This window comes from Lissotriton helveticus, chromosome 4_1, assembly GCF_964261635.1.
Source record: "Lissotriton helveticus chromosome 4_1, aLisHel1.1, whole genome shotgun sequence".
Classification (NCBI taxonomy): domain Eukaryota; kingdom Metazoa; phylum Chordata; class Amphibia; order Caudata; family Salamandridae; genus Lissotriton; species Lissotriton helveticus.
Window position 1 is genome coordinate 257,530,554 of NC_136063.1, and position 21,757 is coordinate 257,552,310.

Consider the following 21,757-nt stretch of genomic DNA (forward strand, 5'->3'; position numbering starts at 1 on the left):
ATTAAAGAGACAAATTCGTTATTGGGATGCACTAAGTAAGTAGTTGCTACAGATTTGTATTTCCTCTCCTGAGACTCCCCCTGTTTAGCTCCAGCATTACCTACCGGGGTGTGCCATTAAGCACTCCAGTGCTCTCAGATAAAAAGATCCACTCTTCTCCAGTCAGAACTATCTTTTCTGCGGTGTGATCAGCTGAAAGGAGACATTCTTATCACTTTCATTGATCCAGCTTGGATCTTGAGAGCTCATCGTTGTCTACTTCCTGACAACAGGCTTGAAAATGTTAATTGTTCCTGAGTCCAGCGGCAGCTAGGGTTCGGTTCTTAAACACGATGCCTACAGTTAGAAGGATCCTGTGATAATCAGCCCCTCGTGTTATCATGTGAGAGTCTCTTAAAGGTCTACTGATTTGTGGCTATTCTTTTCGATGCACAAGGAACCTGGGTCTTCTGCAATCATTAGGGTTAAATAAAGACACGCTTCTTCTGATAAGTGACTGTAGTATAATGACTCGAAGACCGACATGAACATCATACAAACATAAAAGAACAATTTAAATGAAACACAAGTCGGGCCCAACTTCCAGTCAGTCCTCCTTTTACACCCAACAAAGCCAAAGATGCTTAAACTTGTAGATCCAGACCGTTATCGGGAAAGGGTATCTACAAGTCCCAGCTTGGTAAATGTCAGCTGAAAAACACAGCACTGCCTGAATGTTATCTTTTTTAACATGGGACCAGGTAAGAGCGATGAGGAGCTTCGGCTGCTGCTATTTTACCACATAAGGTACATTTGGGATGGATCTATAATGCTCATGATGTCAATACGTGTACTGGCCCTCCATGCAGCTCCAATCTGGCATTACATACATAAATGTGAGGCAGGTGCTTTGTGTCCCCCTTAGGAACGATAGTCCCCCTTAGGAAGGATACAAAAAATGTATACAAAAAAGTGATGGAGTGCTGGAATTAATCATAGCTGCTGGTATTTACTTTGGTCTGCATCCCAGTGAACACCATGCCACCTCAGTTTGAACCCAACCATATGCAAATCATTTTTGACCCAGATCCAATAGAAACAGTCCAGGACAGAACTACCAGGCATGGTCCTCCCTGAACTGGGGCACAAGCAACTCAAGACCAGTTTTGTCCCTATTAAAGCTCAACAGCCGGATGTAGCTTGGTTCCAGTGGCACAGTGTGCACAGGATCCACATATATGCATACCTTTCCCACTGAGGGCATCACACTGAAGTATACAAAGAAGTGATTGTGGAATGCTTGATTTAATCTCAGTCACTGATTATTACTGGGAGACGTCTCTGCACCTCGATGTCCCCCTTCACCACATGCTCCCTCGGAGGGTAAGTGATGCAATCACATAATAGGTACCACCTGGTAGCTGGTAGTCTTTACACCTGCTTTCATGATGATCTTAGGCCAGCGAGGCACAAGAGAAGAGTATCTATCATTATATGTGATCTACCAGCAGAAAGAGAACAAAACCCATATTTGAATGCAACATAAGATACACCTAGCAATTAGCAGCCCCTGTAACATGTGACATCTTTAACAAGTCCTTGCTTTGCCATCTAAAAGCACTGTGAATGTAGGGACTGATAGTTGTTTTTTATGTTTCACCTACAGACAACTCACAAACATACATTTACTGTTTCCCTTTCCACCTCACACGTTCTTCAGTTTGCTCGTCATTCATCAGTAGCTCTTAATGTTTTTTCTGTCTTGCTTAGTGCATCTCCCTTACCTTCTATCCCTGTATTACACTATCATCAAATGCAATTGTGCCACACTGTTCGTCTCTGGACATGAAAACTAGACGTCAATGTTTATGAGTATTTTTATCATCAATTTGCTGTTTTTTAATTGAGTTCAGATTGTGTGAGATGTATGACTGCAGATATGATTGGAATAGTATGACTGTGTCTTCTTATTACTGAAATGATTATTATTAAAATATATTTTGTACTTCTTTAAGAAAAATAGTTTTTGTTGGTTCTTTTTCCCAACAGTTTTTTCAGTTTAGTATTCAAATGTAATTTGTTTGTATTATTATTGTTGCCTTAAGTGTTTACACTGAGTTACACTATCATCTTTCCCTTTGATTCTCTTCTCTCACAAATCTATTTCCCACTGGCTACAATTTTGGGCTCTATTTCCCTCTTTAGGGTTTTGCGCCATTTTCATCACTGACTCCTTCTCAGCCTTATCCACGAGGGCATTTACGCTGTGTGCTACCTCCCTTAAACTGTAGTGTTGCCGATGGAAAGTTGGCTTCACTAAGAATCCATGACCTCGACTTACCATGTACTACTAGTAAAGGCCTAACTCATGGGAGGTGGTGTGAGATTAGGATTGGTGCAGTGCAAGTCCAATATCACAGCTGCAATGAAGATGTGAATGTCCAGTGAGAGTAGACACAGCATTGCAATTACATTTGCATAAAGACAAGTATATTTATAGAAAACTTGAAAATTAAAGTGGTGGAATATATACACATAATAATGAATGAACCTGTAATGTCACACTATATAGTAGAAGACAGGAGGCACTGGCTATGCACACTATCTAAGGTTTGCAATCTCTAAATGATCACGAAAATGCCAGCCCCAAAATAAAAATAGCAATACCACAACACAAGACATGTTGACATCTTTGCTGACTGCAACAGATGCTTTGAAAATTAAGGAACGGAAACCTCTCACCAAATGCAATTATAATTTTCGAAGATGTTTACTTTCCACGATCCTACTGTTAGCAAAGACATAAAAAACAAAAGAAAATGCCATAGTTGCGGGGATGATTCAGGTATTTTAATCCTAACCACCCCACGATGTTGATGCTCTCCTACTGGCACAATCTTATAAAATCATTTTTCATCAATTATGCTAAATGAGTAAACATTTCAGGTGCATTGACATCACAATTGAAGTTCAAAGGTGATTGCATTACTTTCAAGCATAAACGTAGAATGAAGACAGGCGCCCACCCTACCGCTATTCTTTGTTTTTCAGGAGCCTCTCTCTTCTTCACGCAAAGTAAATCTTTTTGCATGCAATTCTTTTTTATATCAATTTGTCAGACTGTTTAAGATTTATGAAATATTAAACCTCTGATTCTTGTATTCTAAGCCTGACAGGTAGGTTCTGCATGATTGCTCGTCAATACAGTAATTTCCTAAAATGTTAATCCTTCATCCTGTATCATAGAGCTCTGTAGTCCACAAATCTGTATATTGTCATGATAACACAGGCCTATGTAGCCCCCGGCCACCCAGGTCCGTCAGCAGTACAAATGTCGAGGCGTTTACCACTGGGAATACACCTGTCCATGCAGCCAAGGGTCGAGCTCCTACATACAGTACATTCATATTCAAAGCTCTCCTCGTAAAGAAAAAAAAAACTATGTTCAGATCTTTTAATGGTGCAATGGCAAATTATGAATTACATGTGATAGCTAAAAAAATAACTTTAAAAAAGCGACATTTACCAGCTCCCTAACTTCATGATTTTCAGTCTTACAGAACAGGAAATACTTCTGGAACAGGGTTGGAATTTTATCTAAAGGATAAAATCAAATAATTACGGTAAATGTGTCCTTGAACAAAGGCATAGGTATGAATGGTGCAGCAGGCACAGGGGATCCACAGCCTGAGGAGCCTACTAAATCCTGATTACCACAGAGTTTTACTACCCATCCAGGGATAAGGAGTGGAGGGGCATTTTTCTTGCTTGTACCAGATCCCATGGCATCCTTCCTACGTCACTGGCCGTGGGTGAGAACGATGTTGTGTTATGTGTAGGACGACCCACCCTTTCCTAACCATCCTCCTATTCACCCTTTCAGGAAAAGTAGATGGACAGGAATCCGGAGCATCTCCACTTGTGCCTGACCTATCCGACGTGCCTTTACGAAATATTAGTGAGTATTGTAAAATCTGTTCATTTCATTTAAAAAGTAACCCAGAATGACTCAATTATTTGCAAAGATCTTTACACTGTTATCACTTAAACATACGATTATTTTTTTGGGGACTCCAGAGATGTTTTAAGGCATGGGCAAAGTGGGCTCCAGCCTTTCAGGGGGCCCATTGATAGAGTCAGCTCTGTCCTGCTGAGAGTCTTGCACTGTTGACCTTGAATAATTCTTAAACAGATTGTTTTAAATACAGTTTTCCTTTAATTTATTATAATGTGGCTAATGTGTGAGAGTCTACTACAAACATTTTGGGCCTCATTTATGAAGTTTTGCCGTAGGGAAGCGCAGCAGGCCTTCCTGCTGTGCTTCCCTATGGGAAAAGAAAAGGGCAGGAATGCGCCATATCTATAAGATACGGCGGATTCCTGTCCTTTTTCCCTGCGCTGGCGCACAATGGGCTGCCTGCGCCAACGCAGGCACTTTTGCACCATGGTGCAAGGGTGCCTGCGTTGCGGGGATGATTATTTTTGTACAGGAAGGGAAACCTCTCTGTACAAAAATAATCACAAGAGGCTTTTCCTCTTTCTATGTGGATGCAGCACACATAGAAAAAGTAAAAAATAGGAGAAATAAAGATAGTTCTCCCCGTTGCGCCTCCCTTACGCCTCCCCTGGGGAGTCGTAAGCTTTTGGCACTACCTCAGATTTACGATTTCTCGTAAATCTGGGGCAGTGTCAAAAGGCCATGGATGTTGCTGGGAACGCCCCCAGCAACACCCATTACATGCCCCTTTAACGCAGAACACTGAGTTAAAGGGACTGATATTTATCAGGCAGCATTAAGCCAAAAAACGTGGATTAGTGCTGCCTGATAAATATCACGCAGGCTTCTGCGCCACGGAACGTCACAAAAAGTGACGTTCCGATGGTGCAAGGGACCTCCTAAATGAGGACCACAGTGTTTATTTTTCAGGCAACATTCATAAAAAAAGGTAATTTTAGAAAAAAAACAGAACCTCACACATGAGAAGTGGGAGGGTGTCACAGAGATTATTTGCACTAATATAAGTGAGCTGCTGCTATGATACAATATTAAAAACACACATCACTAACCCTGATTATTAGATGTAAAAACATTTAGAATTTGGTTGTGTACCTGTGCACTGTTAGTGACCTGACCAAAAATGGGATGAAAATCTGAAATTGGATCACAAATTCAAAGCTGTTCCGAACAGGAGGCCCCCAAAATCCTTATGATGTCCCCAGGACTGCCTGATAATTCTTTAGCAATATTGAAAGGTACTGCTTGTGTTGATCAGAAGCACTCTAGCACACCCACATCTATCTCATCGTTCACTGCAGTAGACTTGTAGTACATGAAAAGTACTAATCTGAACACTTGATGCCAAATGTAACTGATTCGTAATAAAAACTGGTGGAGGCTGAGGCCAGAGATTAAGTGAAGGTATTGCCCTCCAGTGCCCTCCTCCTATTACAAAAAGTTAAGTAAAGCTGTAGTTCACTGATGGAATCCTGTGGCCAAAGACATCAATCAGTTCTCCTGGAAAGGGAAGTAACTTGCATGGGTTTATGTCCTAAGTAAATGTAACCCCCAACTTTGTCTCTGACGCAATTCAATATCACATTGGTATTAGAGACGGGAAAAGCACAAACATATTCTAGCTTTTTACTCGTTTAATTATGGTCAATTTTTCGAGAGTGCAATGCCAACTCTCCCTGACACATACTAGGGTGTGTCTCTTTCCTACAATGCCTCTGCCTCTCCTGAGGAGTGAGTCTCAGATGTCGCTCAATGGAAAGGGAAAACGATCTGCTCCACTTCTAGGAGATAACTGCCCCAAATGCTAAACCTGAGTTCCACATTACAATGATGTGTCAGGAGGTTAAGATGGCCATATGGCTAATTTAGCTTGAGCTGCCAAATCAGGGATTTCGTATGTAATCAATATTGCATCCAGACTGCCTAGAGCTGAATAATATGGCCAATTTGTTACGTTTCAAGTAGAGGTTTATATAAGAAATTCAATAAGATAATAACATTGCTTTGTACAAGTAACCATGAAATGTTGCAGTGATACAAGAAAAAGAGATACAAAATATTGATGATATACAATTACAATTGAAATGGTATAAATAATATTATAAGGAGTATAAATACAGTAAAAGTACAAAGATCTGGAGGCGAGGGCAAGATGGCGGCGAAGTAAGATGTACTTCGCTGCCTCTACGCTGACCGCCGTTTTCCAGCACCGGCCTGTAGACTTCCAGTGCCTTGTTGGAGGGGGGGACGATTCTTGCCTACATTGCAAAATCGGGGGCACACAGTAAAATGATGTTTGGCTGTCCTACGAGCCGTTGCTGAGATCTACTTCAGAGCTAGCTCCAATGCTCCAGATGCCTCGGCGCCTGCCTCCCCGATCCAAGCGGCCGCCGGGGGACCGTCCGCCGGGACCCGCTGCCTGAGGATTGAGGCTGTCTGCCGTCAGGCCCTTATTTCCAATGCCGGGGCTGGCGAGCCCGAATCCCAAGTGCCGCCCCGGTGCCACTTTCAGCATTACCGCGGCCTACTCCCTGATGGCGGCCGCGTCACATAGCATCAACAGCTCCTTCCCTGGCCCGGCCGCCTGGTCCCGGTTGGTGGGGTCCCGTCTGGGTGTCGGCAGAGCCCTGGTACCTGCCATTGACGGAGCCTGCTGTATGGCCCTTATCTCCAGTGCTGAACTTGCAGCGGTGCCGCGGATGCCGCTGGCGGAAGAGGTGATTCGGCTGGGAGCCCAGTGTCCGGCTCGTGGCAGGAGCAGCTACGCGGGGCGGGCTCACGCACCCAGCAGGGCCCCGCGGAGGCCCGTGACACACTACGCGCCCTGATGTCTGGCTTCTAGAGGCGCGGTGTCCCTGACTGGCAGAACTGACCTGCCCTCCCACGAGACCCCTGCGGACCATCAACCCAGAGCGCAAGAAGCGGCGTGGGGCCGATCCGTGGCCTGTGATTGTGTGGGACTGGCTAGCCTGCGGCCCCTGCCCGGGTGAGCAGTGAAAGACGGCGGTGGCTGCTGGGACCGTCAGGAGTGGACTGCTGTTGACCTGGGGGGACCCCAAGAGCGGAGGCAGACGACAAGTGGGCCCAAGATCTGAAACGCTTCATGCCTGCGTAGCGGTGTGTGGCTGACATCACGATAACCCTGTTGTGGCGCCCTGGTGCTGGTCACAACAGGGGTATCTGAATGCTGGGGCCTGGAGTCTTGATTGCCTAGCCCACTGCTTACCTGCCCAATCCACGCGGACTGGCTCTAAAGTACGGCTGGGGTGAGTCTGCCCTGCTCGGCTCCGGGGTGCGGACTAGGATATGACCTCCACCCGAGCCCGGAGAGTCAAGAATCAGAAAGACCCTAAACCTGATCGCACTGTGAAAGACCACTTCTCCCACGCACAACCGAGCCCCCCAAAGACGGATCACTCGCCCCAGGAAGCCGCGTTGACTTTCCCGGCTGGGACCACCAGAGATGAGCCGGTGACGGCCGCCTTCCTTGACTCCCTCTTCACGACGCTTCGAGAAGACCTGCAGACGGTGATATATTTTTTTTTTAAACTTTATTTTTGTGCAGGTATAAAAGAATACAGTCACACCAGGTTCATATTCAGCATGAGAAAACTTACATCAAGTTGCTATATCCACAGCCTTCACGCCCTCAACCCGGAGGCCGGGCGGCGACATACTTTTCATTAAGTCAGTTGCATTCAGTCTGTGACTTGCGAGCACGTCACGTCATTCCCCAGCCCTGCTTTAGTTTTATTTTTTCTCCCACAACTCCCCCCCATCCCATCCCCCCCTATCAACAAAACTGGTTGGATTCTCCCCTCAACTTGTTAATAGTCCGATCACATGTCTAGCAAACTAAGCGTCACTAGTCCATCAGTGCCATGTGTGCCTACTCTACTGATGCTTGTCTCTCTCTCCCCATGCTACGGTAGATCGCCACACATGTACGGTGACTCCAAGTTTTCAGTAGGTTTGGTCTGTTACCGTGCCTCGATCTACATCAGGCTATCTCCCACTCCCTCCTCTGTACTCTGTTCGTCTATGAGTTACCTCCAAAGTGCCCGGCTTCTAGGCCATGGTATTGCCTCCATTTACCCCACACCTTTCGGAATTTTTTGGGACAGCCTCTCGCTTTGTACGTCACTCGTTCTGCAGCCATATAGAGGTCTAACCCCCTCCTCCATTCCTCTACTGCCGGCCTCTCCGCCACCCCCCAGTATTTTGCAATATCCCTTTTCGCTACAACCAAAGCCAACACCAGGAAGATAATATGAGGGCGCGGCAGGTCTACTTCTGTCACCATTCCCAGTAGTGCCAGTTTCGGGTCCAGCGCCAGCTCCACTCCCAGCACCTCCCCTAATTCCGCGAAGATTTGGGACCAATACACTTGAATCGCCGCACAAGACCAGATAGTGTGGTAGAAGTCCCCTTGTCCGGCCCTGCATCGAAGGCAGGTGTCATCTGTTATCCTCCCCATTTTAAGGAGACGTCTCCTATCGAAGTACGTCCTGTGCAGCACATTCAACTGAATCAGCCGTAGCCGCGACTTAATGGCCACTTCTCGGGGGTGCATCAGGATCAGCTCCCAGTCTAAGTCCTCAAATTGCCCCACTTCCGCCTCCCACACACTCCTGAGTTTCGCCAAATCCCCTAACATATTATTCGTGAGTGTTTTGTAGGTGAGGGACACTGCCTGGTGTATTATTTGCTCCTGCAAGAGTCTACCTTCTAGGGGTGAATATTCCGGTATATCTTGTAGCGATATCTTCTGTGCTTTCCATGCATGTACTAGCTGCAAGTGTTTGTACTGTTGTGAACGGTGTAATCCAAACTCTGCCTGCAACATTGCGAATGTCTTCAGCTCACCCTGTCTAATCACATCCCCGATCGTGGATATCCCTATGTCGTCCCACCTTTGGAAGTCTTTCAACTTTTGAAGTTCCATGAGCCAGCTGCAGTGCCATAGTGCAGACGGTGATATCTGACCTCACCTCTGAGATAAAAGATATTTACAGGGACGTAAATACCATCGGGGTACGCATGCAGCCCTTGAAGCCCGAGGCTAGGGACACAGAACTTTCCATGCTTCAGCAAGAGGTTATTCGCATTCATGAGCAGCAGGTAGACCTCCAGGCGCATCTTGAAGATCTTGAAAATCTCTCCCAGAGGCACAACATCAGAATTCGGGGAATTGTCACAAATGCGGAGGCAGGGTGTGGCTACCCCTACACTTCCCCCACTGCAGCAACCTACCTGCCACTGGCGTTTGCATGACACTCTCCTTCACCCCGCGGATGTGGTCAAACAGGTGCAGAACGCGCTGGACGATTTTCTAGTACACAATGACAATCCTTACACTTCACTTTCCACAAAATGGGCAGCGCTTAAGGCGGTGTTGAGGGGAGTTTTTATCGCTATTGCGATGGCTGATGATGCCGAACACGAATGTTAAAGGGTGGATCTCATGCAGCAAACTCGGGAGCTAGAACAGATGCACCAGCACACCGGGGCGCCTAGGATATTGCAACAACTGCGCAGTGAGAGCCCAACTGGGGAAGAACTGAAATCTTCATTCTCAGGGGTCTCACTAATACAAAAGAACTTGGCACAGAAGCTGAAATATGAAAAGACATCTTTATTAAACTTAATAAGGGAGGCCACGTCACACAGAAGCCGTAGCAACTGAATGAGGTAGTCTAAAGATTACAGAACACAGAGGTCTTTTATATGCTTAGGATTTACAAACTCAGCATAAAAGAAAGGGGCAGTCCTAGCTTCTGCAAGCATACAAAATACCTAATATGGACATACAAGATCTGCAAAATATTAGCCAATAGAAAAACATCATGTAACCAGAATGTCCCCCTTACGTCGTGTTTCTGCCCAACCCATAAGTCAATCAATTACAGCACTTATAGGTCAATCAGTAATGGCAGAACATGTCTGCTGTATGCAGTTAGGCCAGCTAGTGTCTGAGATTGCTTTCAAAGCAAGGACAGAGGGGGGTTTTCTACACGTTGCATTCCAAAGGGCAGAAACACTTCATGAATAGAGCAGTCTGTGTAAAGGCAACACAAATTGATGACAAATGTAAGATGGAGTCAAAATTAAAGAACCTCAGACCCCCCTTTTGCCATTACACAGGCAAATCCTAAAATTATTTTGCAAACATTATGTATTTCAGTGACTATTGACAATGCCAATAAAACAATAAGAATCAGTCTCCAAACACTAATTCTATGCAATCGCACGGGAAATACCCAGAGTCCGTCGAAGCCTTTTCTGGCAGGCTTCTATTGTCCATCAAATCCTGTTTCTGTTGTTTTCTTCCGCATGGGCCTCTTCATTCAGGCCTTTCATGAAAATGATGTTACTCAGTATCCGTTGGAGTGCCTTCCTGGCAAACACTCACAGCTCACTTGAAAGTCTCAATGTATCAATGCAGTGCACCAATATTTCCTGTGCTGCAGGCACTACAGATAGTGTGCTCTTCATTGATCAAGGGCACAGATCATCTCATGCAGACCCAAGTACTATTAATCGGGGAAGAGCAACAGACTGTCACTCTCAGCAACACTTTCAGGCTCCAACACTCTCTATTCAGTGTCAGAGGATGCTCGGGCTGCTCTTTCATGGGCACCATAATGTAGTGCCTTTTGCCAATCTCAAATCCTCCGGTGCACTGCACTTCCGTTGGAGCAAAGGAAAAGGGGTTGTGTGGCCAAAACTCAGGCCAAGGGGCTCAAGGGACTGCACACTGTCAGAGGTTAACCAGCACATGACAGGTGGGTGGAAAACTGAAGCCTCAAACAACAAGAATCCTTCTCTTTCGCTCTTTGCACTGAAATTCTGGTTCTGTGGCAAAACCAGATCCTCCTTCTTTTCTGATGTTCAACGCCTTCTGATGAAGCAAGTACAATACGTTGGAGATATCACTGATGGCACGCTGGCGATCGCTGTCTGGGTGCTGGGACTGTAGGGCCAAGGTATGTAGCCCTCATCTGTAGCTGACACTGATGAGAATTAGAACTCATCTTTATCACCGTTCTGCAGGGTATCATTCTTCCTTTGACTCTGGAAGATCCCGCAGAACCTAGTGACGTAGGAAATGTGACACTGTTGTTTCCTTCAATTTAAGTACAAAAACAGTTCATTGTATAACAAGGGGACTGCAAGCAAGTGGCCTGCAATCTTTAAAGGAGTGGCCATACGTCATGGGACATTTCTGGTCTAGAACACACGGTCATTCTCAAAGGCAATACAAAGACAAAGGCAGTAGGCAAAACAGTGCCTCTAGCCTCTTTAATTGGGTTTCCATGTGAGAGCATATCCTCTACCATCTAAGGGTAGATAGCGACATGGGAATTCTATCTGAATGGATGTCCTCACACATAGTGGCATTGTCTAATGGGGCAAACACATTTTTTTCTCTAAATGATTACATATAGGTGTTCCTAAATTCCTTATCTAGAGCACCTCAAAAGAGAGATCACATAATACATATTATCAGGGACATGTAGATACCTCCCTTTAATAATTGTGCATCAGGTGGACTATGCAATACAAAAGCTAATGATCAAAATGTGGAAACAAAATACAAGAACTAGAGAGTCCTGGTATTTCCATTATTTAAAATACATCTGGTCCATCAAAAATTAAAGCAGCTGAAAAAAGGAACTAAAAACCAAATTAGAATAGGCATTGAATTTGTCATATTCAAAAAAACATAAGGTGTCTCCTATTGAGGTGGAGAACTTGTCTTACTATAGTATTGAGTCATTTAACCAGTCCATCACTACCCTAACAGTCAGACTGGAAAACATCAGAGTAGGCCTAAAGAAAATTTTTGAAAACCATACAAAAGGGAATTATACATAATATGGGGTCTCTGGTACATTACTGCAGTCTGGAAGTGTGAACCTGAGCAATACACCAACTGGTGAAAGGAATTTGGAAAAGGGAAATGGGACTAGGTAAAAATGAAGCCTTGTTTCCTTTATGGTACAAAGCCATACACTACTTAGGAAGCAGAACAAAACTGACTAATGTAATATAGACATCAGGTCACCATGTACAAGAGTCACAAATCTATAATTTATCCTTACGTCCAATCAGGATACATACATTTAGGGCTGCCTGTTCCTTTAAGGGAAGAGGACAGTATCGTGACTAATTGCAGATGACACACTTTGATTCCGTATATCTCTTTTTTATTTTCCTTCAAATACCATTAAAGCCAAATTTGACATACACTGGTGAAGTGTTGTCTTGTTTTGTTCACAGCATGAAAAATCATATCTGTGAAATTTAGTATCAGCGCAAAAAAACCCAAAAAAACACACATATGCCAAGCCATCAGATATACGCGCAGTATATCAAGCACAAAAAGCATAGACAATACAATAGTATATGTAAATAAGCGGTAACACACAACACTATTGCATGCACTTTTATGCACTGTGAACCTGCAGACCAAAACAGAATATTCAGGCCTGCTTAATGTGTCAGGCTTAAAATCCTCACCCTCCTTTTGACAGCAGATCACCAGTTAGTGGACATTTGGCTGTCAAAACACAACTAACTGTGTCGCTTCTGACACACAGGACCAGCAGGAACAATTCATAAAAGGATAAAATGCAAAAATATGTAAAACGCACAAACCACGGACATTTCTGCACATAACACACAAAATATCAACTGTAACAACCATCTTTTGAAAACATGCTAAACCTTTTTAACTTTCCAACTTTCCAACTTTTTCACAGACACTCTGCGTGTCCCGTGCACCAACACCCTTTGAGGCCCTGCTTTTCCAAGCAATAATGTCTCCATCTCTTTACACTTACTCCTATCCTACCTCACTGACCTTAAGGTCAAAATCTGCCTTGCGGGCTCCTCAGCCCTCTATCTCTTACTCACTTTAAGGCTGAAAAAAAGACAAAAAACCATCCCAACTCTTTCTAACCGGCAATAACCAACCCTATTTAAAAACACATGATATATATATTACTCCTGTTAGGGGCTACAATTTATTTCTATACTTAGATTATTAAAACAGTTACTGTGAATAATTTGCAGAACATAATAACACACATACCAGTTTTTAGAACAAATGCTTGTTTGCAATGGTACTCATTTCATCAACCTTAAATTGATGAAGGTCTCAGTTAGGTCCAGCAAAAGTTAAAACCTTCCACCCTGATATTAAACTCAAACCTCTGCACCAGGCACATTGGCTCACTGACCTATTTAAAAGGCAACCCAAATGGGAACAACCTGCAAATTTGTATTATACCTAAATATATGCATTTACTGAAGCCTAAAGGACTTTAAAGCTATTGTAAATGACAAAAATGCCCAAATTTTACCCAAATTCGACTTTGATATTTGGGGCACTTAAAAATAAATATTCTATAATAATGTTACATATTAATCATCCTCAGAATGTTCTTTACAAATTGCAGAGATTGGACATTAGACATATCTCCTGCAAATCCTGAGAAAAATGAGTTTTTCACGCCTGCGTCAAGTGAAATCCTATATGCTAATGTCCTCATTATGCAGTATACCATACCTTAAATTAAATTATAATGCTAGGAGGTCACAGTATAAGTATTAAGCTTCATGAATAGTAAAAAAACGAATTTTGTAGCACTTATTTTTATAACCCAGTCATGTTTGATAATTCCACATATTAAGGCTCTGTAATTCCTCGAATCTGACTTCATTTTCTTTTTTTTTTAATTTTCTCTGTGCCACGTAGGCCGACGAACAAAGTGGCCTGGCCTCCCCAGGTCATGTACACATTAACCAGATTAAACTGTAAGAAACTAACTTCTTCACCCGAAACTGACCTGCAAAACCAATTTCCCTGATTGATCTTTATCTGAGATTGCCAATCAATGTTCAAGACATCGTTAACTTTTTAGTGTCCTTGCACTTGCCCTATCTTATTTCAGCATGTGTTACGGTTTCTTTCTTTTTAAATGTTTCTTTCATTACATGGGTTAATTATTACTTAGGAACTGAGCCAAGAATATGCTTAGAGAAATGCTTAAAGAGAGGAAAACCCTTAATTAAAAATGTCTTCCTATAATACAAAATAATGAACCTTAGTTTTGAAACCTTTTTAAAACAACATTCTGAAATGCAAAGTTTCACCTGTGCAACTGAGGGGAAAATCCTGACTGAATAAATATTCCTGTTTATTTAGCTTGTCTCTAAGTGTTTGTAACATGAGCAGCTGACAGTCTTTTTCAAACTAAAACATATCAATGCGTGTTCTATATTATTTTGAGTTCAGCAGGAATTTACTTCAGCTGATCTGTTTGCCTGTTAATATCTAACACAATGTATCTAAGGGAAATGCTGTAAGTTTATTTTTTTTTTTTTGCAAAACACCCAATTTCGTTTTTGGGGGCTTTTTATTCCTAGTGAATGTGAATTTACATTTTAGTTTTTAAACATTCAGACATCTTGCTTAATAGACTGAAAACATCAAGAAAAAACACAAACACACATTTGAGCTCATTTCAGACATAAACAGAAAGGGGTCAAACACTCAGGACACACAATACGGCGCGCTTTTAGCCATGCATTTCGTGAATAGCGCCATCGCTATTCACTTACAGAAATTGCACTAATGGGAAAACCACATAGACATTTAAACACACATTTAACCCACATATCAATACTCAGGACAGAAATAAAGGACAGCCCACAGACTGTACTTAAACCAAACCATTTGTAAATACTAGTTGTAAGTCATATTTACAAGAAACGCTTCTCAATTGTGTTCCAAAAGACTGCGAAAACAGCCCAACAGACTGATGTATGTCCAAGAAGCGAAAATACACTCAATTCACTAGCTTTGACTAGCAGAACACCCAAAATCGCTCTGCATATCTTCATTCATAAAATTGCACAGAACAAAGGATCCTTGTATGTATTATGTCCATATTTTAATTCCCTGGGGATACAAAATCACCAAGGAAGAAATATGTTTGTAAATCTAAACCTATTTAGATATTCCCTCTAGGGAAGCCGGCTAATTTACTTCACATCACAACATGGTACCTTCCAAATAAAGCAACACATTCTTCTTATGTGAGCTTTCAAACAGGCATGCCCAAAATATTGCAAAATATACAATATTATAATCAAAATAGTGCTTAATGTACTTTTCGTACATGCACCGTTCAACTAAACCAAATAGAGAAAATTCTCCTCATTACCTGTCTACACAAATTGCAATTTGCATATACAAACCTATACAAATTCAAAAGTTGGCCAACACAAATTACAAAGTTCCAAAGCTACAGTAAGCGTTACTAAACTACCTTACTCTTCCAAAGCTACAGTAAGGGTTACTAAACTACCTTACTCTTACCAATGAAAAAGGTTATCCAAATTCTAACTGTCAAGTTCTAAATGACCTAACGGTCGCTTTGTTTTTTTTTTTAATACTCACGCCAAAAAGGTTCTCAGTCAGGAGTGACATCATGTGGAGGATCAAAATCAGGGAGAGCAGAAATACACTGGGCTGCAGAGATGAAGAATCCCTAGAATCCCTGTGCACAGAGTACCTTCTTAGTAGAATCCTGTCTTGTCCTCCTCAGTAGCTTTCTGTCTCCTGACAAGATCACTCCCACAGAAAGTCACTTCTCTGATGAAGCCCGCGTTGGCCGCGCCATCTGAAGAACTGAAATCTTCATTCTCAGGGGTCTCACTAGAACAAAAGAACTTGGCACAGAAGCTGAAATATGAAAAGACATCTTTATTAAACTTAATAAGTGAGGCCACGTCACACAGAAGCGGTAGCAACTGAATGAGGTAGTCTAAAGAATACAGAACACAGAGGTCTTTTATATGCTTAGGATTTACAAACTCAGCATAAAAGAAAGGGGCAGTCCTAGCTTCTGCAAGCATACAAAATACCTAATATGGACATACAAGATCTGCAAAATATTAGCCAATAGAAAAACATCATGTAACCAGAATGTCCCCCTTACGTTGTGTTTCTGCCCAACCCATAAGTCAATCAATTACAGCACTTATAGGTCAATCAGTAATGGCAGAACATGTCTGTATGCAGTTAGGCCAGCTAGTGTCTGAGATTGCTTTCAAAGCAAGGACAAAGGGGGGTTTTCTACACGTTGCAGTCCAAAGGGCAGAAACACTTCATGAATAGAGCAGTCTGTGTAAAGGCAACACAAATTGATGACAAATGTAAGATGGAGTCAAAATTAAAGAACCTCACTGGCAGCCATTGATAATGACAGGGCGGAGTACGCAGCCCTTCGCCAGCGCCAGACTTTTTATACGAGGGGACTGGTGTGGCCAGCTCCTTGCTCACAAACTGTGCGAAGCTAGACAACGACATAGGGTCCAGGACCTGTGCGTATTTGGGGGGCGAGTGGTGATTGACGATGCGGATATCGCGGACACATTCTGTGACTTTTATGCCCAACTATATGCAGTGCGATCTCTGGATGGCGCTCTTAGGGACGCCTACTTGCAGCGGCACACCTTCCCACCTTCACGCAGACACAAACAGACCATCTGGAGAGGGAGATGCGGGTAGAGGAGGTCATAGCGGCGATTTCTCGCCTTAAGCTGTCCAAATCACCTGATCCTGATAGATACACGGCCGCCTTTTATAACATTTTCTGTCCAGCGCTGCCATCCCTCCTCACCCGCCTCTTTAACTCCTTCGCGCTGACTGGGGCCATCCCGGAAGACATGTTAGAGGAAGCCATTGTGGTCCTTCCACAGGCTGGCAAGGACAAGACGAACTGCGGGGCCTATCGCCCTATATCCCTCCTCAATATAGACCTCAAGATTTTTACCGGGATCTTAGCCTCCCCTGATCCTGATAGATACACGGCCGCCTTTTATAAGATTTTCTGTCCAACGCTGCCATCCCTCCTCACCCGCCTCTTTAACTCCTTCGCGCTGACTGGGGCCATCCCGGAAGACAGGTTAGAGGAAACCATTGTGGTCATTCCACAGGCGGGCAAGGACAAGACGAACTGAGGGGCCTATCGCCCTATATCCCTCCTCAACATAGACCTCAAGATTTTTACCGGGATCTTAGCCTCCCGTCTGGCTCCCTACATGCCGGGACTCATTGACCTGGATCAGGCGGGGTTCATTCCCCAAAGACAGACCAGTGATAATACCAAATGGGTGCTCCACCTGATCGAGAAGGCCTCCCGGTTCCCTGGGGAATATATGCTCCTCACCATAGACGCGGAAAAGGCCTTCGACAGGTTCCATTGGCCATTTCTAGAGCAGGTACGGATCCACTCGGGATGGGGGAGAAGTTTTGGACCCTTATCCTTAATTGTTAGTGGCTCCCCATGACGTCTGTCTGCGTTAACTGGCATTCATCGGCCTGCCTCTCTATTACCAGGGGCACGAGACAAGGGTGTCCTCTCTCTCCCTTGCTCTTCGTACTCTACATGGAGCCTTTCAACCAAAGTGTTCGGCGCAATTCTCGTATCAACGGAATTAAATTCAGAGGTGATACCCACACCATTAACCTTTACGCCGATAACTTCTTGATCTCCCTCTCCGATACGGCCCTGTCCTTGAGTGCTTTTATGGAGGAGATGGACCGCTTTGCCCGGGTGTCGGGTTTTAAGGACAACGAAGAGAAGTCGGTGGCCCTCAACCTTTCACTGTCACCCCGACGTTGGAGCTCTTACGCTTCACACATCACCTCCAATGGGCGAAGGGCTCTGTTCCCTACTTAGGTATCCAACTGGCACCTACACTGCCGAAGGTGGTCACCGCCAAATACACCAAACTACAAGAGCAGAATTGGGCAGAGCTATGCCGGTGGAAGCATTTTCTGATATCCTGGTTGGGGAGAGTGGCTGCCGTAAAGATGACAACCCTCCCTCAAATACTCAAGGTTTTTCAGACTCTGCCCCTCCAGCTACCCATGGGCTGCATCAAGCAGATCCAATCGGAGTTGTTGCAGTTTATTTGGCTGGGCCGTCAGCCCCGCATGAAGGGTGCTATAGCGATGCTGCCTCCTGAGGAGGGCGGCCTGGGGTTCACGGACCTTCGGCAATACTTTCATGTGACTCAACTTCGCCATCTGGTCGAGTGGAGTAGACCCGAATCTGAGAAACACAGGCTGTTTCAAGACTAGCAGTCTTGGCGGCCACGTCTTTACAAAGGATCCCCTTCCTGCGTAAGGCTCTCAGACCGGCTAATCTTTATGTCTCTCAAATCACCGTAACAATTCTGGAGGCCTGGGACCAGACCTGCCGAGGTGTAACTTAACAACCTTCCCATCTCCCCTCACACCGATTTTTGATAACCCCGACTTCCAACCAGGGATGAGCGAGATCGCTTTCATGAGTTGGCGTGCCACAGATTGTCGATCCTAGGGACGTCTGTTTGATCTGGATGGGATTCTTACCTTCCCCCAAGTCCGCTCCATCTACGGGATCCCGGAGTTGGAACGATTCCACTACCTCCAAATTCAGCACTGGGCTCTTAACCTACTTAAACAGCCACAAGCACAGCATTTTCTCACGCCCTATGAAAAATGGCTACTCACACGCACTTCCGTCAAAAAGCTGATCTCAGACTTATACAAAATGTTGTTGGCTTCTCACACACACACATACAATGCAGGGCACGCACGCTGGGAGCGGGACCTGGGTCGGGGTCTTAGCTACAAAGAATGGGCGGGAATATATTACAGGGCCCGTCACTCAGCACGTGACATGGGACTGACTGAGACTTTGACTAAGGTGTCTACATATTGGTATTACACGCCTGACTGCCTTCACATGATGGACCCTCAACAAAGTGCAGATTGCTGCCGGGGTTGTGGGAAACGAGGCACACTGGTACACCCGTTATGGGACTGCGAACCGCTACATGCATATTGGACATAGGTCCTCGTCAAAATAGACAACCACTTTGACAGTCAGCTCCCAGGCTTCCCGGGCTATGTTCTCCTGGGCCTCCTGAACCCCCTCACGTATCCACTGCGATCTCGATGGGGTCGCCATATGACAATCCACTGGCGGACCACTCGCACTCCCACATTTTCTGACTGGCTCCAACGTTTGTTGCAGGTGCTGGGGATGGAGAAAATGACTCTTACGTTCGCTGGGAAGGGTTCCACTTTTACTGAACTTTGGCGGCCGTTCCTCACTCTACTATGCTCGGAGTTTAGGGAGCTCATCTGCCAGTGATACCTCCGGTTGCTGCACCTTCCCGGCCCCCCTGAGGGAGAGTCCTAGGCTACCTATTGGACAGAGGAGGTGTAGATCTTTTTGCATTAACCTTTTAGTTAGGGGATGGGGGTCGGGTGGAGGGTGGGATGGGGCGGTAGGATAAGTTTCCTTTTTTGGCTATCCGAATGTTTATCACTATTGATTCTCTTTATTATTCGCACTCCATCGATGGTATATCAGACTTGTGTTGGAGAACATGCCTGTAATGCTTTTCTGGTCTTTGTTTCCGAATTGCAAATAAAAAGATTTAAAATTAAAGTACAAAGATGTTATGTTATGTTATAGGTATTTATCGTGCGCACAGCTGCTCCAGCAAAGGAGCGTCCTGGCGCATGACATGGGAAAACACAACACCGCTAACAACAGGGGCAGAAAGACAGCTGTGGATGAAGTTAAAATAAGAAGGTTTTGATAGCCCTACGAAACTGTAGAAGATCCTCCAGGAGACGGATCTCAACCGGGAGAGAGTTCCAGATAGCCGCAGCTCTCACTCGAAAGAACGGCCACCGGCACGACAGAGCTTAAACCGGGGAACTATGGCGAGAGCCTGGCCCAGAGATCGGAGAGAGCGAGACGGGACATATAAAGATAAAAGATTGGTCAGGATCTGGGGGGCAGTGCCCTTCAAAATTTTGAAGGCCAAACATAAAACCTTAAACTGGATTCTCATCCTCACCGGCAACCAATGCAGGGAGCGTAGGACGTTAGAGACAGAACAGAATCTAGGCAAGCCAACTATGGCTCTAGCGGCAGCATTTTGGACGCGCTGCAGGCGAGTAAGTTCGGCCTGGTTAGCCCCCACCAGGAGAGAGCTGGCGTAATCAAGCCGGGAGATAACCGTCGCCTGGATCACCAGCTGCCTGGTCGGGGCGTCAAAGAATTTAAGAACAGGTCTTAAACCCCGCAGCACACCGAAGCAGCAAGCCGCAGTTTTCTTTGTATGGCCAACAAAGCTGAGGCCAGAATCCAGCCAAACTCCCAGATTTTTCAATTCAGAGACCGGAGTCGGAGATGGACCTAATTCCGACGGCCACCACCTGTCTCCCCAGAGCTCCGCTCGCTTACCGACAACCATGATCTCCGTCTTACTAGCATTAAGCTGGATACAATTCGCAGTCATCCAGCTAGCCAGTGCCTTCAGTCCACTCTGAAACCTAGGGGCATCCAAATCCGCATCCCCGCTGAGGGTAACCGCCAGCTGAGTGTCGTCAGCATATGACACCATAGTCAGGCCCCACTGCTTGACGACCTCAGCCAGCGGTCTCACGTAAAGGTTAAATAACGTGGGACTCAGCGAGGAGCCCTGGGGAACCCCCATGGCCAGAGGATGGAACCTGGACTGATAAGGTGGAGTGGCAACGCAGAAGGAGCGGTTGTCGAGAAAGGAGCGGAACCACTGCAGAGCAGACCCCCCGATGCCAATCTCCTCCAACCGGTGTAGCAGAATGCGATGAGAGACGGTGTCAAAGGCGGCGCTAAGGTCTAATAATACAAGAAGCGCCGCCGTCTGACCCGCATCCAACACTGCACGCAAATGCTCCACCATAGCAAGGAGGGCCGTCTCCGTACTGTGACCAGCACGGAAGCCGTTCTGCATGGGATCCAGAACATTGGCCCGAGTAAGATGGTCTGAAAGGGCCAGGTTAACATGGGCTTCCGTGACTTTCGCCGGCCAGGGTAGTAATGAAATAGGGCGGTAGTTCTCGGGTTTCAAAGGATCCAAAGAGGGCTTCTTCAGGATTGGAGAAACCACCGCCTGCTTCCATTTAGTTGGTACTATGCCAGAGGCCAACGAAAGATTGACTAGGGAACACACCGTAGAGCGTCCCAAAAAAGACTGTTCTCTAAAGAAAGCAGGTCTCAATGGATCCGAAGGGGAGCTAGATTTAATTTGCTGGGCCAGTTTGTTAAACCCCTCAGGTAGTAATGGTGGAAAAGAGTGCAAGATGGTATGTCCTTGGGCACCGTCAGTGCCTCCCGGAACTGGCCCGGTATTGGGAAAGGCCTGGTAAATAACCTGAACCTTCTCCAAGAAAAAGGATGCCAGAGCCTCACAGTGGGCGATGGAACCGGTTGGCAAGGAAGAAGTCCTTTTTGCCAAAAGATCTTTCACCACTTTAAAGATGGTTTTTGACGGGTTCGGGCTATTGCGGAAGATGTGATTCATAAAGTTATAACATAAGAATACTTGATAAAAATATACAATCCTACGCATTGCTGAAATAGTAAAAGAAACTATGTCATAGTGAAAATGTAGGAAGTCAAGGAGGCTTAGTAACTTCTTGTATTAAGGGGGTAGGTGTAGAGGATGTCTTTGCAATGTCATCTAAAAAATGTGTAATAGGACACAATAATATGGACAATTTTAAACTGCAGAAAACGTAAGCACTTTCTTTTGCTTACTTAACAGTTCATCAAACTATCTTGCACTGGTTTTTGTTGGATTCAGCTAACCGTTGGTGCAAGGTTGCCTTTACCATGTGATAAACCCAGATTGTTT

The 21,757-nt window shown here is 44.9% G+C and overlaps 1 protein-coding gene across 2 annotated transcripts in view; it reads left to right on the forward strand.

Moving 5' to 3' along the window:
- OC90 (otoconin 90) overlaps positions 1-21,757 on the forward strand; it is a 619,335-nt gene that overhangs the window by 65,495 nt on the left and 532,083 nt on the right. For both annotated transcript variants that reach the window (XM_078685553.1, XM_078685554.1), the window contains exon 3: positions 3,863-3,937. In XM_078685553.1, the coding sequence (XP_078541679.1) occupies positions 3,863-3,937 (75 nt within the window). The remainder of the gene's footprint in view (positions 1-3,862; positions 3,938-21,757) is intronic.